Source organism: Phascolarctos cinereus, unplaced genomic scaffold (assembly GCF_003287225.1).
Source record: "Phascolarctos cinereus isolate Bilbo 61053 unplaced genomic scaffold, phaCin_HiC Scaffold_4;HRSCAF=312, whole genome shotgun sequence".
Taxonomy (NCBI): domain Eukaryota; kingdom Metazoa; phylum Chordata; class Mammalia; order Diprotodontia; family Phascolarctidae; genus Phascolarctos; species Phascolarctos cinereus.
The window spans coordinates 39833767-39854664 of NW_027555847.1; the positions used below are offsets into that span (position 1 = coordinate 39833767).

Here is a 20898-nt window from a genome sequence, read left to right on the forward strand (position 1 = left end):
TTATTTTTTTCCCAAATTTTTTTGGGAGGCTAGGCAATGGGGTTAAGCGACTTGCCTAGGGTCACACATCTAGTAAGTGTTATATATCTGAGGCTGGATTTGAACTCAGGTCCTCCTGAATCCAGGGCCGGGCTCTATCCTCTGTCACCTAGCTGCCCCTCCCAATTTTTTATTGATGAATTTTCCATCTAACTGCATATCATCAAGACAATCTTCTACTTTTTTTTTTCCTGTGTGAATAGCTGAACTGAAAAAAAAAAAAAGAAAATCAACCTACCAAGATATACTCAGGGTTTACATGATTACAATCGTAAAACACTTCATACAGAAATAGAAAAAAAAATAATTGAAGAGCTATTCTTTTATTTCTTGAATCATGTTCAATATAACAAAAATGACTGTATCTAAATTAAGTGCCATATTTAGCAATGAAACTACAAAACTGTACTGCTTCATAGAAGACAACAAAATAATAATGAAATTCATCTGTGGGGACAAAAGATCAAGAATTTCAAGGGAAATAAGTTTTTGTAAGTAATAATGGGGACCAAACATTACTAGATATTAAAAATTATTAGAAAATAGTAATCATCAAAATGATTTGGTGCTAGTTAAAAAAAAAAAGAAAATCTGATCAGTGTTCTAGATAAGCAAAAAACAAAAGCCTTTCAAGTAGAGTGGGTTACTGTTTGATAACACCAGCCCTCCCTACACACACACACACACACACACACACACACACACACACACACACACATACACACACACACACACACACACACACAAACACACATCAAATTACCAGGGTAAGAAATAACTCTTTATTTGATAAAATCTATTGGGAAACTGAAATGCAATTTGGCCTAAATTAGGTTTAGACCAACATCTTACACCAAAAGCTACAATAAACTCAAAATGTATAACTGGCCACACACATCATAAAAATAAAAATAAAAATGGAAAGATGTACATGAGTGAATATTACCGTAGATAAAGGAGGTGGAGAGTAACTAAACAAAGGATAGAAGGAGTATTAAAAAAAAAGGTCAACAATTTCAATTATGTGTGTGTGTGCGTGTGTGTACATACATACATATATATATATACATATATATATATATACATATTTGAAATGAATTTGCATGAAGAAAATCAATAAAACAAAAATTTAGAAAAGAATTAAGATAGCTAGAGGTTGTTAAATTTTCAGAGTGAGCATTTAAACCTCAGAAATTAGGCAATGGTTGTAAGTCAAGGCTTGATTCAGTTTGGTTAATTATGCAGATTTAAGCTAGTGATGGAGAAAATGTTAATAACAATAAAAAACTAAGTCCTACACACATATTTTTTCTGAGAAAGCCTCTATTAGCACATCACTGGATATGGGTTTGAGGGCGTGTATAAATTAAGAAAGGCCTTAGGCTTTGTCTAAATTGTGTTGACAGCCTTAAGTGGTATGAACAATTCCTTCAAGTAGTTTTTTACTTGATTCTCTAAGCATATCGTCATATCATCTGTAAAGAGTGATAACTTTGTTTCTTCTTTGCCTATTCTAATAGAAATTCCAAAAGAAATTCAATTTCTTTTTCTTCTTTTATCACTAAAGTATCAATGATTTTGAACCTGAAGAGAACTGAGAAGTCATCTAGAATCGATCAGGAAACTGAGGACTCAAGACCCTACAAGGGTGACTCAATGTCACATAGATGATAAATGTCCAAGGAGTGATTTGAACTTGGGTCCTCTGCCTCCAAATCGAATCCTCTTCTGACTGTGCCACAGTGCTTCCTGCTCTGGTAATGCATCATTAGAATAGTGTTAACAGTAGCCCTGTCCTAGGCTCTCTTCTCTCCCCCTCCCCCATCTCCAACAATATTTGCTCAGGTACATGCTTCCATTTGTATTTTAATTTTTCTGATGCGTAAAAAAAAAAAAAATTCTGATGTGTGTGGCCAATTTTAAATTTGCAGTTTATTATAGCTATTGGTGCAAGATGTTGGTTTTAACCTAATTTAGGCCAAATTGCTTATAGAGAAAACCAAAGGTGTGCTAAAATGTTACAGTGGTGTGCACACACACACACACACACACACACACACACACAAAGAGAAACATTTCTCTTATCTGTACTACAAATGGTCTCCCTAAATTTGTGTTGGTTTTCCCACTGTGTAGATAGATGATTCTCAGAACCACATATCCACCCCCAATCTCCCTCCTCAATTCCAGTATTGAATTAGCAAGTTCCCATTAGATATCTCCAACTTAATGTCCCACTGACATCTCAAACTAACCATGTCCAAAACAGAACTCAGGAAAAGTTCTATAGAGTAAGAAAGTCCAGTAGAGTGAGAGAGAATAGCAGAAGCCATCTAAGGAGACCTACAGAGAATGACCATGGGTGAAAAGACATCTTATTTAAGTTCTTCAACAATGGAAATATTTCTTTTTTCTTCCTTAAATCAACAACAACAACAACAAAACTATTTTGCAACATTGAGAATAGTGTTTTGCCCATAAGGAGTCCTCAATATATAGATTTTCAGATTTTAGGGGATTTGGGTTATACAAGCCCAAACAACTGGGAACTTCCATTCTTTCCCTTTGCCCGTTAGTATTCTGGGGTTTATAGGTTCCCTGTGTTCTTAGAACGTCAAAGATAATTGAATTTCATTCCTGCTTATCTTATAAACTTAAGCCTTCCTTTCACAGTTACATCAGGAATAGATCTGATCTTGATAACTGTTCATGATTAGTATTTTTCTGTGAAAAAAACAGGGGAAAGAAACCTGAAGTGGCCACAAGATAAGGGAAGAAATAAGCCTGCTACAATGTCCAGCTTCATTTGAAGATCTTAAAATAATTTAACAATATTAGATACAAACCATCAAAAGATAATGTATATCTTCTTTAGCTCTATTAGCTTTAAAGAATCTTTTAACTGGACCCTAACAATCTTATCAGAGGGGAAGTGACTGGATGAAGAAAGCTTAAGAATCTAGCTCAGAAAATGTCAAGATGTCCCTGTGGTTCAGAGTCCCAATTTTATTCTGTCATTCTATTAGTCTAATTCTCTTAACATCTCCTAAGAAAAAAATCATTTGGAAATTTTCCTTCATAATAATATACATTAATCAAAGCAATTTATATTTACTTTGGGCTTTGTAGCTTACAAAATAATTTTCTCAATACAGCCCAATGACAAGAATAGAAAAAAAAAATGCTATTATCCTCATTTTACAGATGGGGAAACTGAGTCTCTCAGAGTTTAAGTGACAAGCCCAGCCATACATCCTGTATGCGTCAGAGCCAGGACTGCCACCCTGCTCTCCTGACTAATTTAATGATCTTTCCACTATGCTTAGGATGTCTAAATATAAAAAATAAATGGATGCAAATAGTCATAATCTAGTTATCTAGGGAAGTTTTTAATTAAATTGTGACTTGTAATTAAATAAATATGCTTGGTCCCAAATCATTATTCAAAACCTAACTACAAACTGATGTTTAGGATTAATTTTTGCATATATAAATATAATTAACTTCTTTTCAAACTCAAAATAAAAAAAAAAGGTCTTAAGAAATAAAGCAAATATGAGTAGCTCATTATAGTAGCACCACACGAAGGGTTGATTTTTAAAACTATTCTCCCTTTCCTACTAACAAAAGCTGAATAGTTTGACTCAAGCTGAGAGGGTACCTGTGAGAATTACAGCTGTTTTTGACTGTAGTCAAATGTGGTATTCATGAAATGAAAATCTAAAACCAAGAAAAAAATGCTGAAAATAGGACAGACAAAAAATATAGACAAACAACACTAAAAAGAAGACAAAGAGTTACTTCAATTACTGTTTCTAAGTCAAATGTTTATCATCATCATTATTACTACTACTATTTTTGTTGTTCAGTACTATCCAACTCTGCGATCTAATAGACCAAACTATCTATGAGGTTTTCTTAGCAAAGATACTACAGTGGTTTGCCATTTCCTTCTCCAGTAAATTAAGGCATATAGAGGTTAAGTGACTTGCCCAGGGTCACACAGATAGTAGGTGTCTGAGGCCGTATTTGAACTCAGGTCTTCCTGACTCTGGGCTCAGCACTCCATCCACTGAGACATCTAGCTGCCCATTATTATTACAGCTGACATTTTATTGTGATTTAAACTTTGCAAAATATTTTATTTACATTATCTTATTTGACACGGACAATTACAATCCTATGAGCTATTAATGTCTCCATTGTATAGCTTAGGAAACTGAGGTTTAGGGCAGAGGTGGGGCATCTGTGGCCCTCTAGGTTTTTAGGTTAGGGCCCCACTTGAGGACCTACAGGGTCACATGTAGCCTCGAAGCCGCAGGCACCCCACCTCTGGTTTGGGGAGTGTACAAGAGTCATGCAGCTAGTGAGGGCTTTAACAGACTCAGACTCAAGTCTTCTTCCCTGCAAGGTCAGCAATGCATATTCTATCTACAGATACATCAGAGTAAGTGATTTGGTTAAATGAATTAGTCTGGTTCATAGCATGGTGGATTTACAATAAGTCCTTTATCTGCCCTCTCCTCCAAACTACACAAAAAGATATGCAAAAAGGAGGCAGAGGATGATTTGCTGTTGTGGTTCATTCATTCAGTCATGTCTGACTCTTCCTGACCCTTCGGATCATGCACGCCAGGGCCTCCTGTTCTCCACTTTCTCCCTAAGTCTGTCCAAGCTCATATTCCTTGCTTCCATGACATTCTCTATCCATCTCATTCTCTGCCATCCCCTTCTCCTTTTGTCTTCTATTTTTCCCAACATGAGTGTCTTTTCCAATAAATTCTGCCTTTTCATTATGTGACCAAGGTATTTAAGCTTCAGCTTCAGTATCTGACCTTCCAATGAAAAGTCAAAGTTAGTTTCTTTAAGTATTGACTGATTTGATCTCCTTGATGTCCAAGGGACTCCCCAAAGTCTTCTCCAGCACCACCATTAGAAAATACTGGAGTGGTCTTTCATTTCCTTCTCCAGTAGGTCGCCTTTGGTCAGAATACTCCACTCTGACCTGTCTGTCTTGGTGAACCCTGTATGGCACAGCTCATAGTTTTACTGAGCTACCCAAGTCCCTCTACCACAACCAGGCAGTGATTCAAAAAGGGAGAGACTGGTAGGCGAGTCTAACTAAAGAAGCCAGTTCAATCACTGTGAAACATGGAATAGGCATGGTGAGGAGGACAAAGGCTCACATCAGAAACCAACTTGTACTCCAGTACAAAAAGCTAGTGAAGATAATGAGAGGTGGGGAGAGTGCACTCACTTGAACAGAAGCATTATGAGCCAGTACCACCTCCAATAATTGCACACTGAGGCCAGATCCTATCCTTCTGAGCCAGATCCTATCCCCTTGAGCTCTATGAGCCAAAGCACGGAGACATCTGGGTCCCCAGATGTGCAGGGACCTGCAGCAAGAGGAAGAGCCCACTCACTAGTGTTCAACCAACATGTTCTCCCACATTCCAGGGGGCACTGGTGGGGACGTAGCGGAGCTGATAGAACCACCTCCTTCGTGAGGATTTTGCAAAGAGGAGGCAAAAATGTAGCAGAGGTTGTAATACACAGTGGCCACAAGGCAGACTGAGATACAACATGGTTTTGAGGCAGAGGATGGCACCTGATATCAGCAACTCCATTCCGATTATAGTGGCCACCTGACCACAGGGATCAAAACCAATCAATGCCAAGTCAACTTCTTCAGGAGTCCAAAAGGAGAATGGTTTCAGCACAAAACCCAAAACCAAGAAATGAAACTGAAAATATGAGTAAGTAAAACTTCTGAGTAAACTGAATGCTACTACGAAACCACAGAATGAAAGCCAGAATAAGGGAGAAAACTCAAAAGGAACTCAAGGAAAACCTTGGTGGGGGGAAAATGGTTTGGACTTACAGACTACAAGAGAGGCTGAAAGAAATAAATCATGACAGATGAAATTAGAGGTTGAGAGGGAAAAAAATGAAAGGAAACCTAAATAATTTAGATTAGATAGTAGAAAACCTTACCAAAGCAAGGGTTTAGTGGACTCCTTAAAAATTAAAATGGAACACTGACTCTGAGGCAACCAAGAATATTAGAACAAAGTCAAAAGTTTTTTTTTAAAAAAATGAAGAAAATGTATCAAAAACAGCAGACCAGGAAGACAGATCAAGAAGGAATAATTTAAGAATCATCAGATTCCCTGAAAACCATGACCAAACAAATAAACCTACAAACCAAAGTTCAAGAAATCATAAAAGAAAACTTCCTAGAGCTATTGGAAACAAAGAGCAAATATGGGGCGAAATACTCAGCAAAGTCCTAATATTTGCGAAACTTAGCAGATCCCTTTCATATTTAGATAAGTTTAACCAGAACCACAATAAGAAAGAATTTAAGAACTTGAACAGAATTTTAGAAGTGTTAGATACGATAGATCTCTGATAATTAATGAATAAGAATATATTGGGGTATACATAATTCTTATTAGTTCCTGGAACATTTCCAGAAATTGTCCATGCATTTGTGCATAAAAATCTCACAAATTAATGCAGAGAAGTAGAACTATGAAAAATATCATGATGCAACATAAATTGTCATCAATAAACCCAAACTGTACCTAAATGAAATGGTCCTAAAGAACTGGTGGGTCAAAAAATAATTCCAGAAACAACTGGCAATTATATTAAAGAAAATAACTAAAAGACTCCAGGGCTTCTGCTCCCCAGAAGCCAAGGTGGCAGAGTGAAAATGTAGTCGCTCTCACCCTTCCCTATCAACCTCTGAAAACCCAGAAAATATCACCCCAGAAAAAAAAAAAACAACTCTGGAACACCTGAACCAGAAGAAAGATGGGGGAACAGCAGTGCAGCAACCCAGCAAACCAGTCTCCCAATGCCTCAGCAAAAATAAGGGAAGCAGCACTACAAAGGGCCCCAGGTTGATAAGCACCCTGCAGCATTCATCTGAAAGGAGCTGAAGAAGACTACCTAGAGTCTTCCTAAAGTCCCAGCCTTGCTGATTTCAACCCAACACCTCCAACTGTCAACCAGGAGGAGTTCCTGAAGCCCAGGTGGTAGAGCAGGCAAACACCAACACCTGGACCTCCAAGTGCCTCAGTGAGAGCAGGGGAACCAGTGGAAACCAGCTCAGAAAATCACCAGGTACCTCAGCACTCTACCTCAAAGGAATCTCCCAGTGCATTAGCAGAAACAAGGGAGGCAGAATTGCAAGGGGCCCCAGGCAGATAAACACCCTGCAGCACCCATCTAAAAGGAGCTGAAGAAAGCTAAAGGAAAGGAAAAGCAGGCAACCTAGAATTTCCTGAAAGTTCCAGCCTTGCTGATTCCAGCCCAATACAAGGTAAGCTGCCAAAACCCTACAGCCTCCAACTGCCAACATAAGAGGCCCCAGCACACAAAGCCAGTGACCAAGATCTAGACTCCCAACACAAGAAGCTTGGGTCAGTGCCCTCTGTTCCCCAGCAGGAGAGTTCAATCTATTTAAAGGCCAGGGAATAAAGATAACATGAGCAAAAAGAAATGTACCATAGATTCATATTATGAGAAGAGTGGAGATCAAGACAGAAATTCTGAAGAGGACAACATTGTCAACAAACCCACATCTGCAACAACAAAAGGGAATATGAACTGGTCCAAAGCCCAAAAAACCTTAGAAGAGCTCAAGAAGGATTTTAAAAGTCTAATGAGAGAGGTAGAAGAGTCCTGAAAAAATACAATTGGTCAATTGGGGAAAAAGTACACTGAAGAAAACAAATCCCTAAAAAACACAATTGGCAAACTGGAAAAAAAGTACACTGAAGAAAACAAATCCCTTAAAAATACAATTGGCCAACTAGAGAAGGAAGTACAAAAACTAACAGAAGAAAACAATCTGTTAAAAACTAGAATTAGACAAATGGAAACTAATGACTCTATAAGAGAGCAAGAATCAGTCAAACAGAAACAAAAAAAAATGAAAAAATAGATGGAAACATAAAATACCTCATCAGTAAAACAACTGACCTGGAAAATTGATCCAGGAGAGACAATTTAAAAATTATTGGACTACCTGAAAATCATGATGAAAAAAAGAGCCTGGACAGTATCTTTCAGGAAATCATAAAGGAAAACTGCCCTGAAGTCCTAGAACCAGAAGGTAAAATAACCATAGAAAGAATACACAGATCACTACCTGAAAGAGATCCCAAATTCACAATGCAAGGAATATAACAGCAAAATTCCAAAATTACCAGATGAAAGAGAAGGTGCTGCAAGCAGCCAGAAAGAAACAATTTAAATATCATGGAACCACAGTCAGGATTACACAGGACCTTGCAGCTTCTACATTAAAAGACCACAGGGTGTAGAACATGATAGTCCATAAGGCAAAGCAGCTTGGATTGCAGCCAAGGATCAACTACCCTGCAAAAATGAGCATGATTTTTCAAGAGAGGAGATGGATAGTCAACAAAATCAGGGACTTCCAAACCTTCCTCTTAAAAAGACCAGAGCTCAACAAAAAATTTGTTCTTCAAGTATAAGATAAAAAGGTAAATGGGACAGAAAGATACAATATGTTGTTAACAAGGCTGGACTGTTTACATCCCTATAACGGAAGATGACACTTGCAACTCTTCAAAACTGTATTGTTATTACAACATGTTAAAGAAGTATACATAAAGGGGGTGGATAATAGTTGACTTTGATGTAATGATAAAAATAAAAAACCTAATCAAGTGATTTAAATGGATCCAAGTAAGTGGATTAGTCTAATTTTAGAAAACGTACTGAGAAAGGAGGAGGCAGACAAGGGTAAATTACATTACAGGAAAAGACCCAAAATTACAGCAGAGGGAAAGAAGGGAGGTAGGTGGGCATTGTTTGAACCTTACTCTCATAAGATTTGGCTCAAGAAGGGCATAACATAATCAGTTAGGTATAGAAATCTAACTTGCCCTATAGGCAGTAGGAGGGAAAAGGGGAAAGAAAAGGGAGGGAGGACAGAAGGGAGGGAAGAAGCAGTAAGGCTAAAGGGGAAGAAAAGGGAAAGGGAAGGAGGGACTAAGGGAGGTGGTGGTCAAAAGCAAAACACTAGTGAGTAATTTTTACTTACAACTTCACTAATGTGAAAATATGTTTAATAGGAATGTAAATGTATAGCCTATATCAGATTGTGCACTGTCTTGGGGGAACGTGGTGGGGAGGAAGGGGGAGAAAATTTTTAAACTCAGAAGCATAGGGAAGTGATTGTTGATAAATCAAAATAAATTAATAAAATAAATTTAAAAAAATAAAATAAAATAAATTTTCTGCCCTAAAAAAAAAAACAACAACAAACTACACTGAGATGTCACAGAAAACTTTTATGACACCATTCAATTTGTCCTAATGTGAAATGCATATCTCTAAATTACTCTCTCTTGTTTCTTGTCCTACCTCTCTGACCACTTCTTCTCAGTCTCCTTTCCTGAATCTTCGTCTAGGTGAGACCAGTTAACCATGGGTGTTCCATAAGGCCTTACCCTGAGCCCTCTTCTCTTCTCCCTCTTTATGATTTCACTTGTTGATCTCATCAGCTTCTTTGGATCCAATTATCATCTTCATGCTAATTATTCCCCAAGTTATTCATTCAGCCCTAATCTCTCTCTTGACTTCTAGTCTCACCTATCCAACTGCTTATTGGACATCTCACATGTCTGGTAGCTCTCTTAAAGTCAACATGTCCAAAACTGAACTCATATCTTCCCTCTCTCCTAAGGTACAAATTAAAAAGAAAAAAAAAGGGGGGAAACCCCCAGGAATTCCGAAAATTTTACAAAAGGGCATCTTAAAAACAGAATAAAAAATAAAACTTGGAGCACAAGTTTTGAAAAAATCTAACCAAAAATAAAATGCTAGCTAATCTTATTAAAAAGAGAGGAAAACCAAATCACCATTATTGAAAATGAGAAAAGAGAAAAATTTGTAATAATGGAATTATTAGAAACTACTTTACCCAATGCTAGCTAGTATGAAAACTAAAATGTAATGTATGAATACTTACAAAAGTATAAATACCCAGATTATCAGAAGAAAAAATAGAGAATTTAAATAATACAATCTCATAAAAATAAATTAAAAGAAAAAAAACCTTCCAAAAAAGATGGAGTCATAAACAAATTTACCAAACATTTAAATAACAATGTATAAGAACAATATGCTACAATTTTATGTCTTTTCTGAAAAATAAGAAAGATAATATCCTACTAAGCCACTTCTATTAGACAAAGGTGATTATTCTAGCTACATCTGGGAAAGTGATGTCATAAAAGAAAAACAAAGGTTAATATCTCTAGTATCAGTGCAAAAATATTGAATAAAATATTAGCAAAGAGAATTTGTTAATGTATTGGATTTATTATAATCCACATTGGATTTTTACCAGAAATTTAGAGTTGGTTCAATACTAGAAAAACTATGAGCATAATTATTATTAATAAGAAAAATAACAAAAATCACATTACTAAATTGAAAATATAGGAAAAAAAGAACTTTTGGCAAACTAAAATCTACATTTATCTTTAAAAAATAACCTAGAAAATAACAAATAACATTTACATAAACCCAAAACCAAACATCATATATACTATAGAAATGCTAGAAATCTTTGCAACAAGATCAGGGAAAAAGCAAGAGTGTCCACTATCAGTATTATTATTTGAAATAGTTCTAGATCTCATTTGATCTTCATAACAATGATGGGATATAGGTACTATTATTATTCTCATTTAGCAGCAGAACATCAGTAGAGCATCAAACTGAGGTGGATGGAGGCTAAGTGACTTACTTATGACAGGGTCATTCATTTATAAGAGCCTGAGGCTGGATTTGAATTCAGGTTTTTATTGACTCCAAACTCAGTACTCTAATTACTGCTCCACCTAGCTACCTCTAGCTAAAACAATAACAGGACAAGAGAAAACAACTAAAGAATTAAGAAAGGCAAAGAAGAAGCAAAATGATTGCTTTTGCAGGCAATATGATGGTTCTCTTGAAGAATACTAGATTAAGCTCAAAAAATAAAACAATTAACAACATCAGCAAATGACTAGACATAAGTAAAATGAATCCACAAAATCATCAGACTTTTTGTATGTTACCAACAAATTCCAGTAGAAAGAGATAGGAAAGAAAATTCCATTAAAAAATTATGACAGAATGTAAAAAAAACAACAAAAAAACCCCAAAAAACCCCCCCAAAAAACCTTAAGCCAGGGCCCAGCGCACACATAGAATCACATGAATATGATAACAAAACCCCTTTAAAGAAATACAGACTAAATAATTAGAGAGGATATAATCACTTAAGGTTAGGCTGTGCTAATATCATTAGAATTATAACATTAACTATATTAATTTATGGTTTCAGTGTTCTATCAATCAAATTACCAAGGAATTACTTTTCAGAAGCAGAAAAAAAATAAAATTCATCTGGCAGAAAAAAAGGTCAAGTGTTTGAAGGGAAATAATGAAAAATAAATTGTAAGCACGGGAGCCTTAGCAGTACCAGATCTCAAACTCTACAATAAAAGAGTAATCATCAAAATTATTTGGAACTGGTTAAAAAAGAGGAAAGGTAATCAATGGGAAAAATTAAGGGAAACAACCCAGTAGCATAAAGTTCAATAAATTTAAAGGCAAAAAACTACTGAAGTCCTGGACTTATTAAAAAAATATATAAGGAAAATTGGAAAGTCTGGGAGAAGTTAGACTTAGGTTAACATTTTTATGCCATATTTCAGAAAAAAACTCTAAATACAGAATTCATAATCTGAGATCCATGATCTTTTAAAATATTTTCATAACTATATTTCCAAATCCTATATATTTAGCTTTGTTTATTTAAAAACAATATTCTGAAGAGGGATCTGTACATCTTACCAGACTGTCAAAGGGATCTATTACATCAAAAAGTCTGTAAGTTCATTAGTTTTTTTTTTTTAAAGTAAATCAATAAGGATTTATTAAGTCCTTACTATGGTCAAGGTACTATGCTCAAAACTGAGGATAGAAAGAAAAGTTAAAAAATAAACAAACAAAACCAGGCTCTGCCCTCCAGGAGCGTAGTGACTAACGGAAGAGACCATATGAAAATAAAATTGGAAAAATCGCAAAGGGGAAGGAACTTGAATCAAGGGGGATCAGGAAAGGCTTCATGTAGAAGGTGGGATTTTAGCTGAGATTTGAAGGAAAGGGGTAGGTGAGAAGAGAGAACATTTCAAGCATGGGAGGCATTCAGTAAAAAAGGCCAGACTTGAGAGATGGATTGTCTTTTCCAAGGAATAGTAAGCAGGCAAATGTCACTGGATCACCAAATGCAGGAGGGTGAGGTGTAAGTAAACTAGAAAGTTTGGTGGAGAAACAGGTTTTAAGGGTTTTCAATGTCTGGACGCCCAACTTAGCTCTAAAATTAGTTTACATTCTTAACAAATTAAAAATACTGGAAGGCAAAACTTTTCATCAAAATGTATTGGGAAAGAAATCTTCTGAAAATTAGGGACAGCAAAGGTAGACAAAACAGCTGAACACTTTCAATTATACAAAACTGAAAAGTTTTCACACACAAAAAGCAATACCATTAGAAAGGAAACAATTGGGAGAAAATCTTCACAGCAAATTTATCTGATAAAGACTTGCTATTTGGCAATTGCTACAAATTTATAAGAACAAGATCCATTTTGCAACAGCTAAGTGGTCAAAGGATATGAAAGGTAGTACTCAAGAAAACTAACCTATTAACAATCATACAGGAGAAAAGTGAACAAATAATTAATAAGAGAAACACAAATCAAAACCTACTCCCAGTAGATCGGCCAAGATGACAAAAAAGGAAAATAACTCTTACTAGAGGGACTTTGGGAAGACTGAAACCCTAAAGCAAAGATTGTGAAGCTGTGAATTTCATTCTACCACTCAAGAAATCAATGTGGAATGATAACCCCACAAAATTCAGTTAAATGTGCAAACCAAACATAATAGGCATAAGTCTTGAGATTAAAGAGAGAAAGGACCCCAATATACACAATTATTTACATTATATAATATCTAACTTACATAAGTTTGCACTTATATGACCCAGGAATTGGACTACTCATTTAGAATACAAATATAAGCAAAGATAATCCCTCCCCTCAGGGAGATTATAGTCAAATGGGGTTGGTTGGGGTAGGGGAGAGACAACATAAAAAAGCAGGATGATCACATAAACTAAGTAACCATAAAGCAGAAACAGAAAGTTGGAAGTAGTTTAGGAGTGGATGGGAATTGAATTTGTGGAATGCTTCTGGGAAAGATAAGACTTAAATTCATCTATCAGAGCCCAGAGCCACAGGGTCAGAAATGTAAATGACACGTTTTGGAATGAGCAGCTTACGTAAATGCTTAAGTTTGATCACTATTTTCTAGAAATGAAGGTGGTTATTTGTATTAACAAAGGAAATTCTTCAGTGGCAGCAGTCTGAGAGAGGAAATCACAGGTCTGGTAAAACAAAAGCAAGAACTGCTTACGTGTGTGATAAGACACTTATTATTGGGCTACTTTCTCTTTTTAATCCTACAACCAGGGAAATACACGTTACATAGCTTTAGCTCTCATCTTTATACTCCTTTTCCTTCCACTCATATCTGTATTTCCCTCCAGAGGCTCTATCTGCCTTCACTCTGCTAAATCTTTTGACAATATTTCCTAGTAGTTGGATGTTATATTACACACATACCCACACAAACACCTCCCCCCTGTGTTTCCACACTGAAAGTGCCTCAGGACTTTTAAATCAAATATTGGGATCTCTACTGCTCAAGAGAAAAAAAAACTTATCTAACTTTAAGTTCATGCTATTTTTTTTGGTTCTATTGAAGAGGTTATCATTTATTATTACTATTAAGATTATAGTTAAAACAGAATAAGAAAAAAATCTACTGATGTCACAGTTTGTATTAAGAGAGGCAGAGTATTAAGGAGGTGATAATCCCATCACTCTCTGTCCTGGTGAGACCATTCATATCTGGAGTATTCTGGTCAGTTTTGGTACCAAATTTAGGAACAACATCGGTAAGGTATAGAGAATAGGGAGGAAGGTGATTAAGATAGCAAAAGCCTTGAGATCATGGCATATACTACTACTACTACTATTACTAGTATTACTATTGTGAAACATTTATTGGCTATACTACTACCACTACCACCATTACTATTATTACTACTACTGCTTCTACTGTTACTGCTACTACTACTACTGCTGCTACTACTACTACTACTACTACTACTATTACTGCTGCTGCTACTACTATTACTACTACTGCTACTACTATTACTACTACTACTACTACTACTGCTGCTGGTGCTGCTGCTGCTACTACTACTACTACCACTACTACTACTACTGCTACTACTACAGCTAGCTAGCTAGCATTTATATAATGCCAGAAACTGTGCTAAGTACTTTACAAATATTATTATCTCATTTGATTCTCACAACAACCCTGAGGGGTAGGTTGCTATTATTATTCTTATTTTGCACTTGAGGAAACCGTTGCAAATAGAGGTTATGTGATTTTCCCAGGGTCATCCACCTGGTAAGTATCTGAGACCACATTTGCACTCAGGTCTTCTTGACTCTAGGTCCAATGCTCTATCTACTGCACCACCCAGTTGCTTCTGTAAGAACAGGCTGATGCAATTGGGGATATTTAGCTTAGAGGAGAGAAGACTCAGGAGGACACCTAGCTATATCCAAATATTCCAAGTGTTGTCATGCGGAACAGGGATCTGACTTGTCCCACTTGGCCTCAGAGAATATCACTAGAAGCAATAGCAGGATCATAAAATTAAGAGTTAGAGCGCTTTGATTTTAATTCCATCTCTGTTACTATTGTTTTTAGTTCTTTAGGCAACATTCTTAATCTCTCTTGGCCTCTGTCTAAAAAAAATCTAAAAAAATACGGTAGTTGTGAATTGGATGGTGTCTGAGATCACTTCTAACTCTAGCTCTACATAACTAATGTTCAGAGAGGCAACTTTAGGCCTGACAGATGGAAAGACTGCCCACTGATAAGAGCTAAACCAATGAGACCTGGGCAACTTTAGGAAGCAGTGGGTTACCTTTCCCTTGAGGTTTTTAAGCTCTATATCTATGATACAATGAGATTCTGTGAATTATTGCTTTCAGTAGTTATGAATTAGAGATGAAGAGAATGAAAATTACACATTAGGCCTTTCTGTGACTCAATGAGCCAGTTTTCTAAGCAGTTCAATTTGGTTATGTCATCTCTCTTTCTCTCTACAATCCTCTTCTATTTACTTTCAGTCTCATATTCTTCTCTTTGGCCTCCTGAGACAGTCTGATACCCCAGGATCTCAAAGTATTCATGTCTGGTTTTCAACAGGCTACCAGTCTTTCCATGAATAGAGCTGCGTACCTAGATAATTATTGACTATTTCCCCCTATTACCCGATTGTCTTTTCCTTTGTGTTCTTACCGATACCATTTGCTAGGCATATATTAAACACTGATGTTTCATTACCTATTCATTATTTCACTATCTTATGTAGTTTCTCTATTTCTCTAAATGCTATCTAATTTGACAGTTTCCTTGTCTAACATCATGACTGCTACCCCCTTTTTTTCTACTCATAAACACTCTACTAGTTACAATGTAAGACACAAATTTATACAAACCTTAGCTCCTGCTCTCAAGGAGTATCTTCATAAAAGAAGCAGACCTTCCCAAATTTAGGTCTCAAAGAAATTACAATTTTAAATTAAATCTGCATGTGTAGAAAATAATGCATCGTTTAATTGTAGTGTCTGATCTGATCAATGGTTGGGGCAAAATCAGAATTGGAATAAAAGAAAAATCCGAGGAGAGTTCTTCATAGAGAAATATGTGTGTACCCCACATAATATTAATAGCATGAGTAAATTTCCATAACTTACCCCACCTACTTTCTCAAAATGAGATCCATCTTTTTTAAAATCTGTGATGGCTCCATTAAAATACCAAGTAAACACAATGTCTAAAAGAGGATCATGCTGAACTTGACAAGGCAGGATTACACTTTCTCCAACAGAAACATCCATGTTGGAGGGGGCCAATGTTATTCTTGTGGGCTCTAGAGGAAAACAAAACAAAACAAAAAACACAGATGCTCAAACATTCCTAAAGTCGCAGTTGTCAGACTATCACTTGTACAGATAGTCAGTTGACCTGTCATCTAGCAATGTTATCCTCACTGGGCTTCACCCAAATAACCTTTTTGATTTACTTGAATCACAGAGAAAAGTAAAAATTGAGACATTTTTAGTATGAAATAGTGAGATTGTCACTGGTAAATCACTGCGTATTTGAGGACAGAAGGAAAGTTAGAAATGAAAGTTAGGCATGAAAATTACATACTCAGAAATGACTAGGTTATTTTCATTGACTTATAGTCTGTACTGTAGGACAGGCAATGGGTAACCCTATGTTTTAGTAGTTTTGACAAGTGGTAGGAGTAAGGAGAGAACATATCCTATACATCTTTAAATGAATCCACTGATGCCAGGTTAGCAAGAATTTAAAATACCTCATTCAAAAAAGAAATAAGGTTAATAGGCTAATAAGAACAGAATGATTTTTACAGATAGAAGTCCAACCATGGCATTTTCTACATGAGAAAACCAAGCCCTAGTAAGGTGAAGTGTTTTGCTCTTTATAAGTAACAGACCAGATTTTTGATAAGTTTCTCTACTTCTAAATCCTTCAATCTTCACACTATATGGTGGATTTTAGGTGTAATAATTTACAGTCGATTTACAGGATAACACTCCATGCATATATTTCTTCCCTTTCCCTTTTTGCTTTGCCCTCTTCCCTTAAAAAATATTACTCGATTAAGAACATCCTCATAACTACAGGAAATTCTCAATGATATAAGAACAGGTTTGCCAGATAGCTTACATAGCACAGACAACATAGAGGAAAAGAATCCAACTGGTATACCATCAAAACCATAGGATAGAAATGTATACATGGAAAAGTTTTTAAGTAGCACTAATGTTTTAAGAAGTACTTTACGTAAGTTATTTTGTCTATTATAAATATCCAAATTGACTATAAAAGACACTATCTGCATCCAGAGAAAGAACTGACAAATAGCAGTATGTACAGACTCATTTTATACACATATATATACCTATTTGTGTCTAGCGGTAACGATTGATAGGGTGGGGTGTTGGGAAGAAAAAAAAAGAGAAAAAAAATTTAACTGATAATTTTGTTAAATAGTTGAAAGGAATAGCAAGTTGTACATAGTAGATTTGCAGCTTCACATACATTTATATTTTTTTTATTGTACTAGATTATGGGACTTCTTGTTTTATTCCATAAATTTAAAAGAAAAGAAAATGAAAAAAAGAAAATTGTTAAATCGCACATAATTAAAGCACACTAAATAATGTGCTCATTGTTTCACATTATTTTATGGTGGAAAACAGTGAAGATCTGACCCTTCCTCCCCTTTGAAAATCCAATTTAATTATATTTATAAAGTACCTTTAAGGAAAGGACTACTTAAGGTTCTGAGATAATATAGATAGAAAAAAAAAACTGCCCTTTCTGGGTGCCAGACAGAAAAACAGCCCTTTTGGAGTGCTTATGTTCTACTGGAGGAAGGATGTGTACAGTGTTTAAGGATGAAGAAACATAATGCAGTTTGAGGACAAATGTTTTTTCACAACACATTTTATATGACTGAACTAAAGAAATCTTCATTAACTTTAATGTTTTTTCTATACAGTTTAGGACATACCTGTCACCTTTAAAAACAACATCATATTGTACATGCATAGCCTATATCAGATTGCATGCCATCTTGGGGAGGAGGGAAGGGGGAAAAATGTGCAGCTCAAAATCTTATAAAAGTGAATGTTGAAAACTAAAAATAAATGTAAAGAAAGAATAAAGTAAATACAAACTAGAAAAAAAAAATCATACCTGTAACTAATAAGTTCGTGGAGCTGCTCGCTTTCCCAAACAGGTTCTCCGCCAGACAAGTGTAAGTCCCAACATCCAATTTAGTTACATTGGCTATTTGGAGTCCCCCATCCTTTAAAATAGTTATCCTGGGGGGGAAAAAAGTGTGAGATAATAGAAAAGGGAATAAAGGTCTATAAAAGTTCAAATATATTTGAGAAAAAAAAATTTGATTATAGCACTCATCCATGACACATATGTCCAAGCAATGGGATTGTAGCATTATAACGTCTTCAAATGATAAAAATTGAAAAAATACTGCAATTTTAAAAATAATTAGGACACTTTCAAAACAAGGTAGGGAAAGAACTATTGTGCTGTTCAAACTCCGCAACTAAAAATCATTGCACAGCTAATGTATTGTGGGTTCCTTGTTCAAGATAACCCCCAAACATTTTCTGAGGTATAGCTTTTAGGGGCTTAGACAATGTGATAATTATTAAAAAGTTTCGAGAGACATAGTTTCTGGGTAATTTAATCATTTTATTAAGGCCAGCAGGTTATTAATAAAAGGAAGGTCATTTGGCCATCTCTCTCAGACCAAAGACCCCTAATGCCAATGGGTTCACAGTTTACATGCCCTTTAAAGAGTAGGAGTTCCTGAGGAATGAAAATCAACTCGGATTGGTCAACACAATGAGAGGTATGGGCTACATTAAAACGAAAGTCTTGTGATATGTCACTTAGGTCACTCAAATCTTGGTCAAAGAGACACTGATTTTCATATCATCTGTCTTGGTATACGGAAAATCCTGGACCTGTCTGAGCAAACACAATAAGCAGGAATATACCCATACTTAGAATTTCTTTTATTGCCTGATTAGATCTTGACCTGAGGAAATCTCTAAGACAGATTTCCCACAAGTTGGTTTTTGGGTGAGGAAGTATAAAAGGGGAAAAAACCTTGGTCCCAATACAATAATTAGTTACTAAATATATAAGAGAAATATTCATTTCTCACAACAAAATCAAGGTCAATCAACAAAAACAATATTAAATGCCATCTATGGTTCAGTGCTGTGCTAAGCACTGAAGATCCAAAAAGAGGCAAAACACCCTCAAGGAGTTCATAAACAAATGCATACAAAGCAAGAGATATATAGGATAAACAGGAAATAATTAACAGAGAAAGCATTGGAATTAAGAGAGATTAGGGAAAGCTCCCTGTAGAATAGACCTGCCCAATTTGGCAATAGGTAGTGGTCAAAAATAAAGTAGGCTAAACTTCTTTGGCCACAGATAGGTTAGACTACAGACAGACTAATGATGGTTGATTGCCAACAGGTCAGGTAACAAACAGGACTGTGGAGAGTGGCCACCCTTCATTTTTCTGGGCTGCCCGAAATCCTTTGGCAGGCCTCAAGTGGCCCCGGGGGCGTATGCTGTGTAGGCCTGCTGAAGAAGGTGGGATTTTAGGTGGAACTTAAAGAAATCCAGGTATGTCGATAGTCCAAGCAGAAGAGAGAGAGCATTTCAAGATGGTGGTGAAGAGGTCTAGGGGTTTTGGGGTGCTAGGATCCCAAGATCGTGGTACCGGGCCCTGCTGAATGAATTCAACTCAAATCTTCTTCAGCCAGAGGAAAAGTTTATTAGTGATAAATCACATTGACCAGGTGACGCCCATAAAGAGGAGCGGGCATGAGAGGTTCTCAGCCTTGTGGGCCTGAGATTCTCTGCCTCTGAATGAGGGCCAAGGTGGATCTTAAATACTAAAGTAACTTTGGGTGGCCAGAGAAGGGGGTTGGGAAAAGGGTCTAGGTAAGAATTCTAATTGGGGAGGTCAGAGAGATTGAATGGACAATGGGAATAGATAATGGAGGGAACAGGAAGGCAGAAGTTTGAAAGGCATCTGCACAAAATCAAGGTGGGGCTAGGACTTTCAAAAGGAGATAAAGGAAGGCCTTTCCAGGCCTATAGACAAGAGGGAGCCTAAGGCTTTCAAAGGGAGATGAGGGGAGTCTATTAGTAAATTTGAAGGTTTAAGGGTTTTCCGGGTCCTGTAGACAAACAGGAGCCAGATCCTATTCAGGGCAAGGGTTGGAGGTGCATCTGAATAAGATCTAAAGGTAAGCTAGGGCTTTCAAGGGAGATGAGGGTCTGGGGCCTGTGAGTCAGACTCCCTTTGGGGCAAAGGGTGAAGTTCTTGGCTTGGACCCCACCCCCATCAGTGGCAGCCAGAAATAATGCTCAGAGCAGAGAGATGGAGTGTCTTATTCATGGATCAGCCTGGAGGCCGGTGTGACTGGATTAAAGAGTAGGTGTAGGGAGTAAGGTAGAAGACGTCTGGGAAGGTAGGAGGGGGCTGGGTTATGAGGGGCTTTGAATGTCAAACAGAATTTTTGTATTTGATTTTGGAAGCAATAGGGAGCCACTGAAGTTTACGGAGTAGTGGGGTGACATGATCACATTGAACACGTACTTTAAGAAAATCACTTTAATGGCTGAAAGGAGGGTGGGTTAGAGGGAAGAGAGCTTTGGGGTAGGCACACCACCCAGCATGCTATTGCAGTAATCCAGACAGGTGGATGATCAGCCCCTATATCAGAGCTGTGGCAATGTCAGAGGAAATGAGACCTATTCAAGAGGTGAAACTGACAGACCTTGGCAACAGATCTGATATGACATGGAAAGGTAGAAAGGTAAAGTCATTTTCCTCACGTCCAAAGTGAATTTGAGATAGAAACTGGGCTACGATGGCTGCCTGAAAGTCAACTAATATAGCTGCCCGGTTTCCCCACATCTACTTCGCCACAAACTGAACAATCATACCAGGCCTAATGATTAAGAAATCTAATGAGAAATTATAGCAAGTGATTGTATCCATGCAAACATTCA

At 36.6% G+C, this 20898-nt stretch overlaps 1 protein-coding gene across 1 annotated transcript in view; it reads right to left on the reverse strand.

Moving 5' to 3' along the window:
- The window catches only part of CNTN3 (contactin 3), a 439279-nt gene that overhangs the window by 52281 nt on the left and 366100 nt on the right, over window positions 1–20898 (reverse strand). The window contains exons 12-13 of the mRNA XM_021007573.2: window positions 18025–18152; window positions 15987–16162 (exon numbers count right to left, since the gene is read on the reverse strand). Coding sequence (XP_020863232.1) covers window positions 15987–16162; window positions 18025–18152 — 304 coding nt within the window. The remainder of the gene's footprint in view (window positions 1–15986; window positions 16163–18024; window positions 18153–20898) is intronic.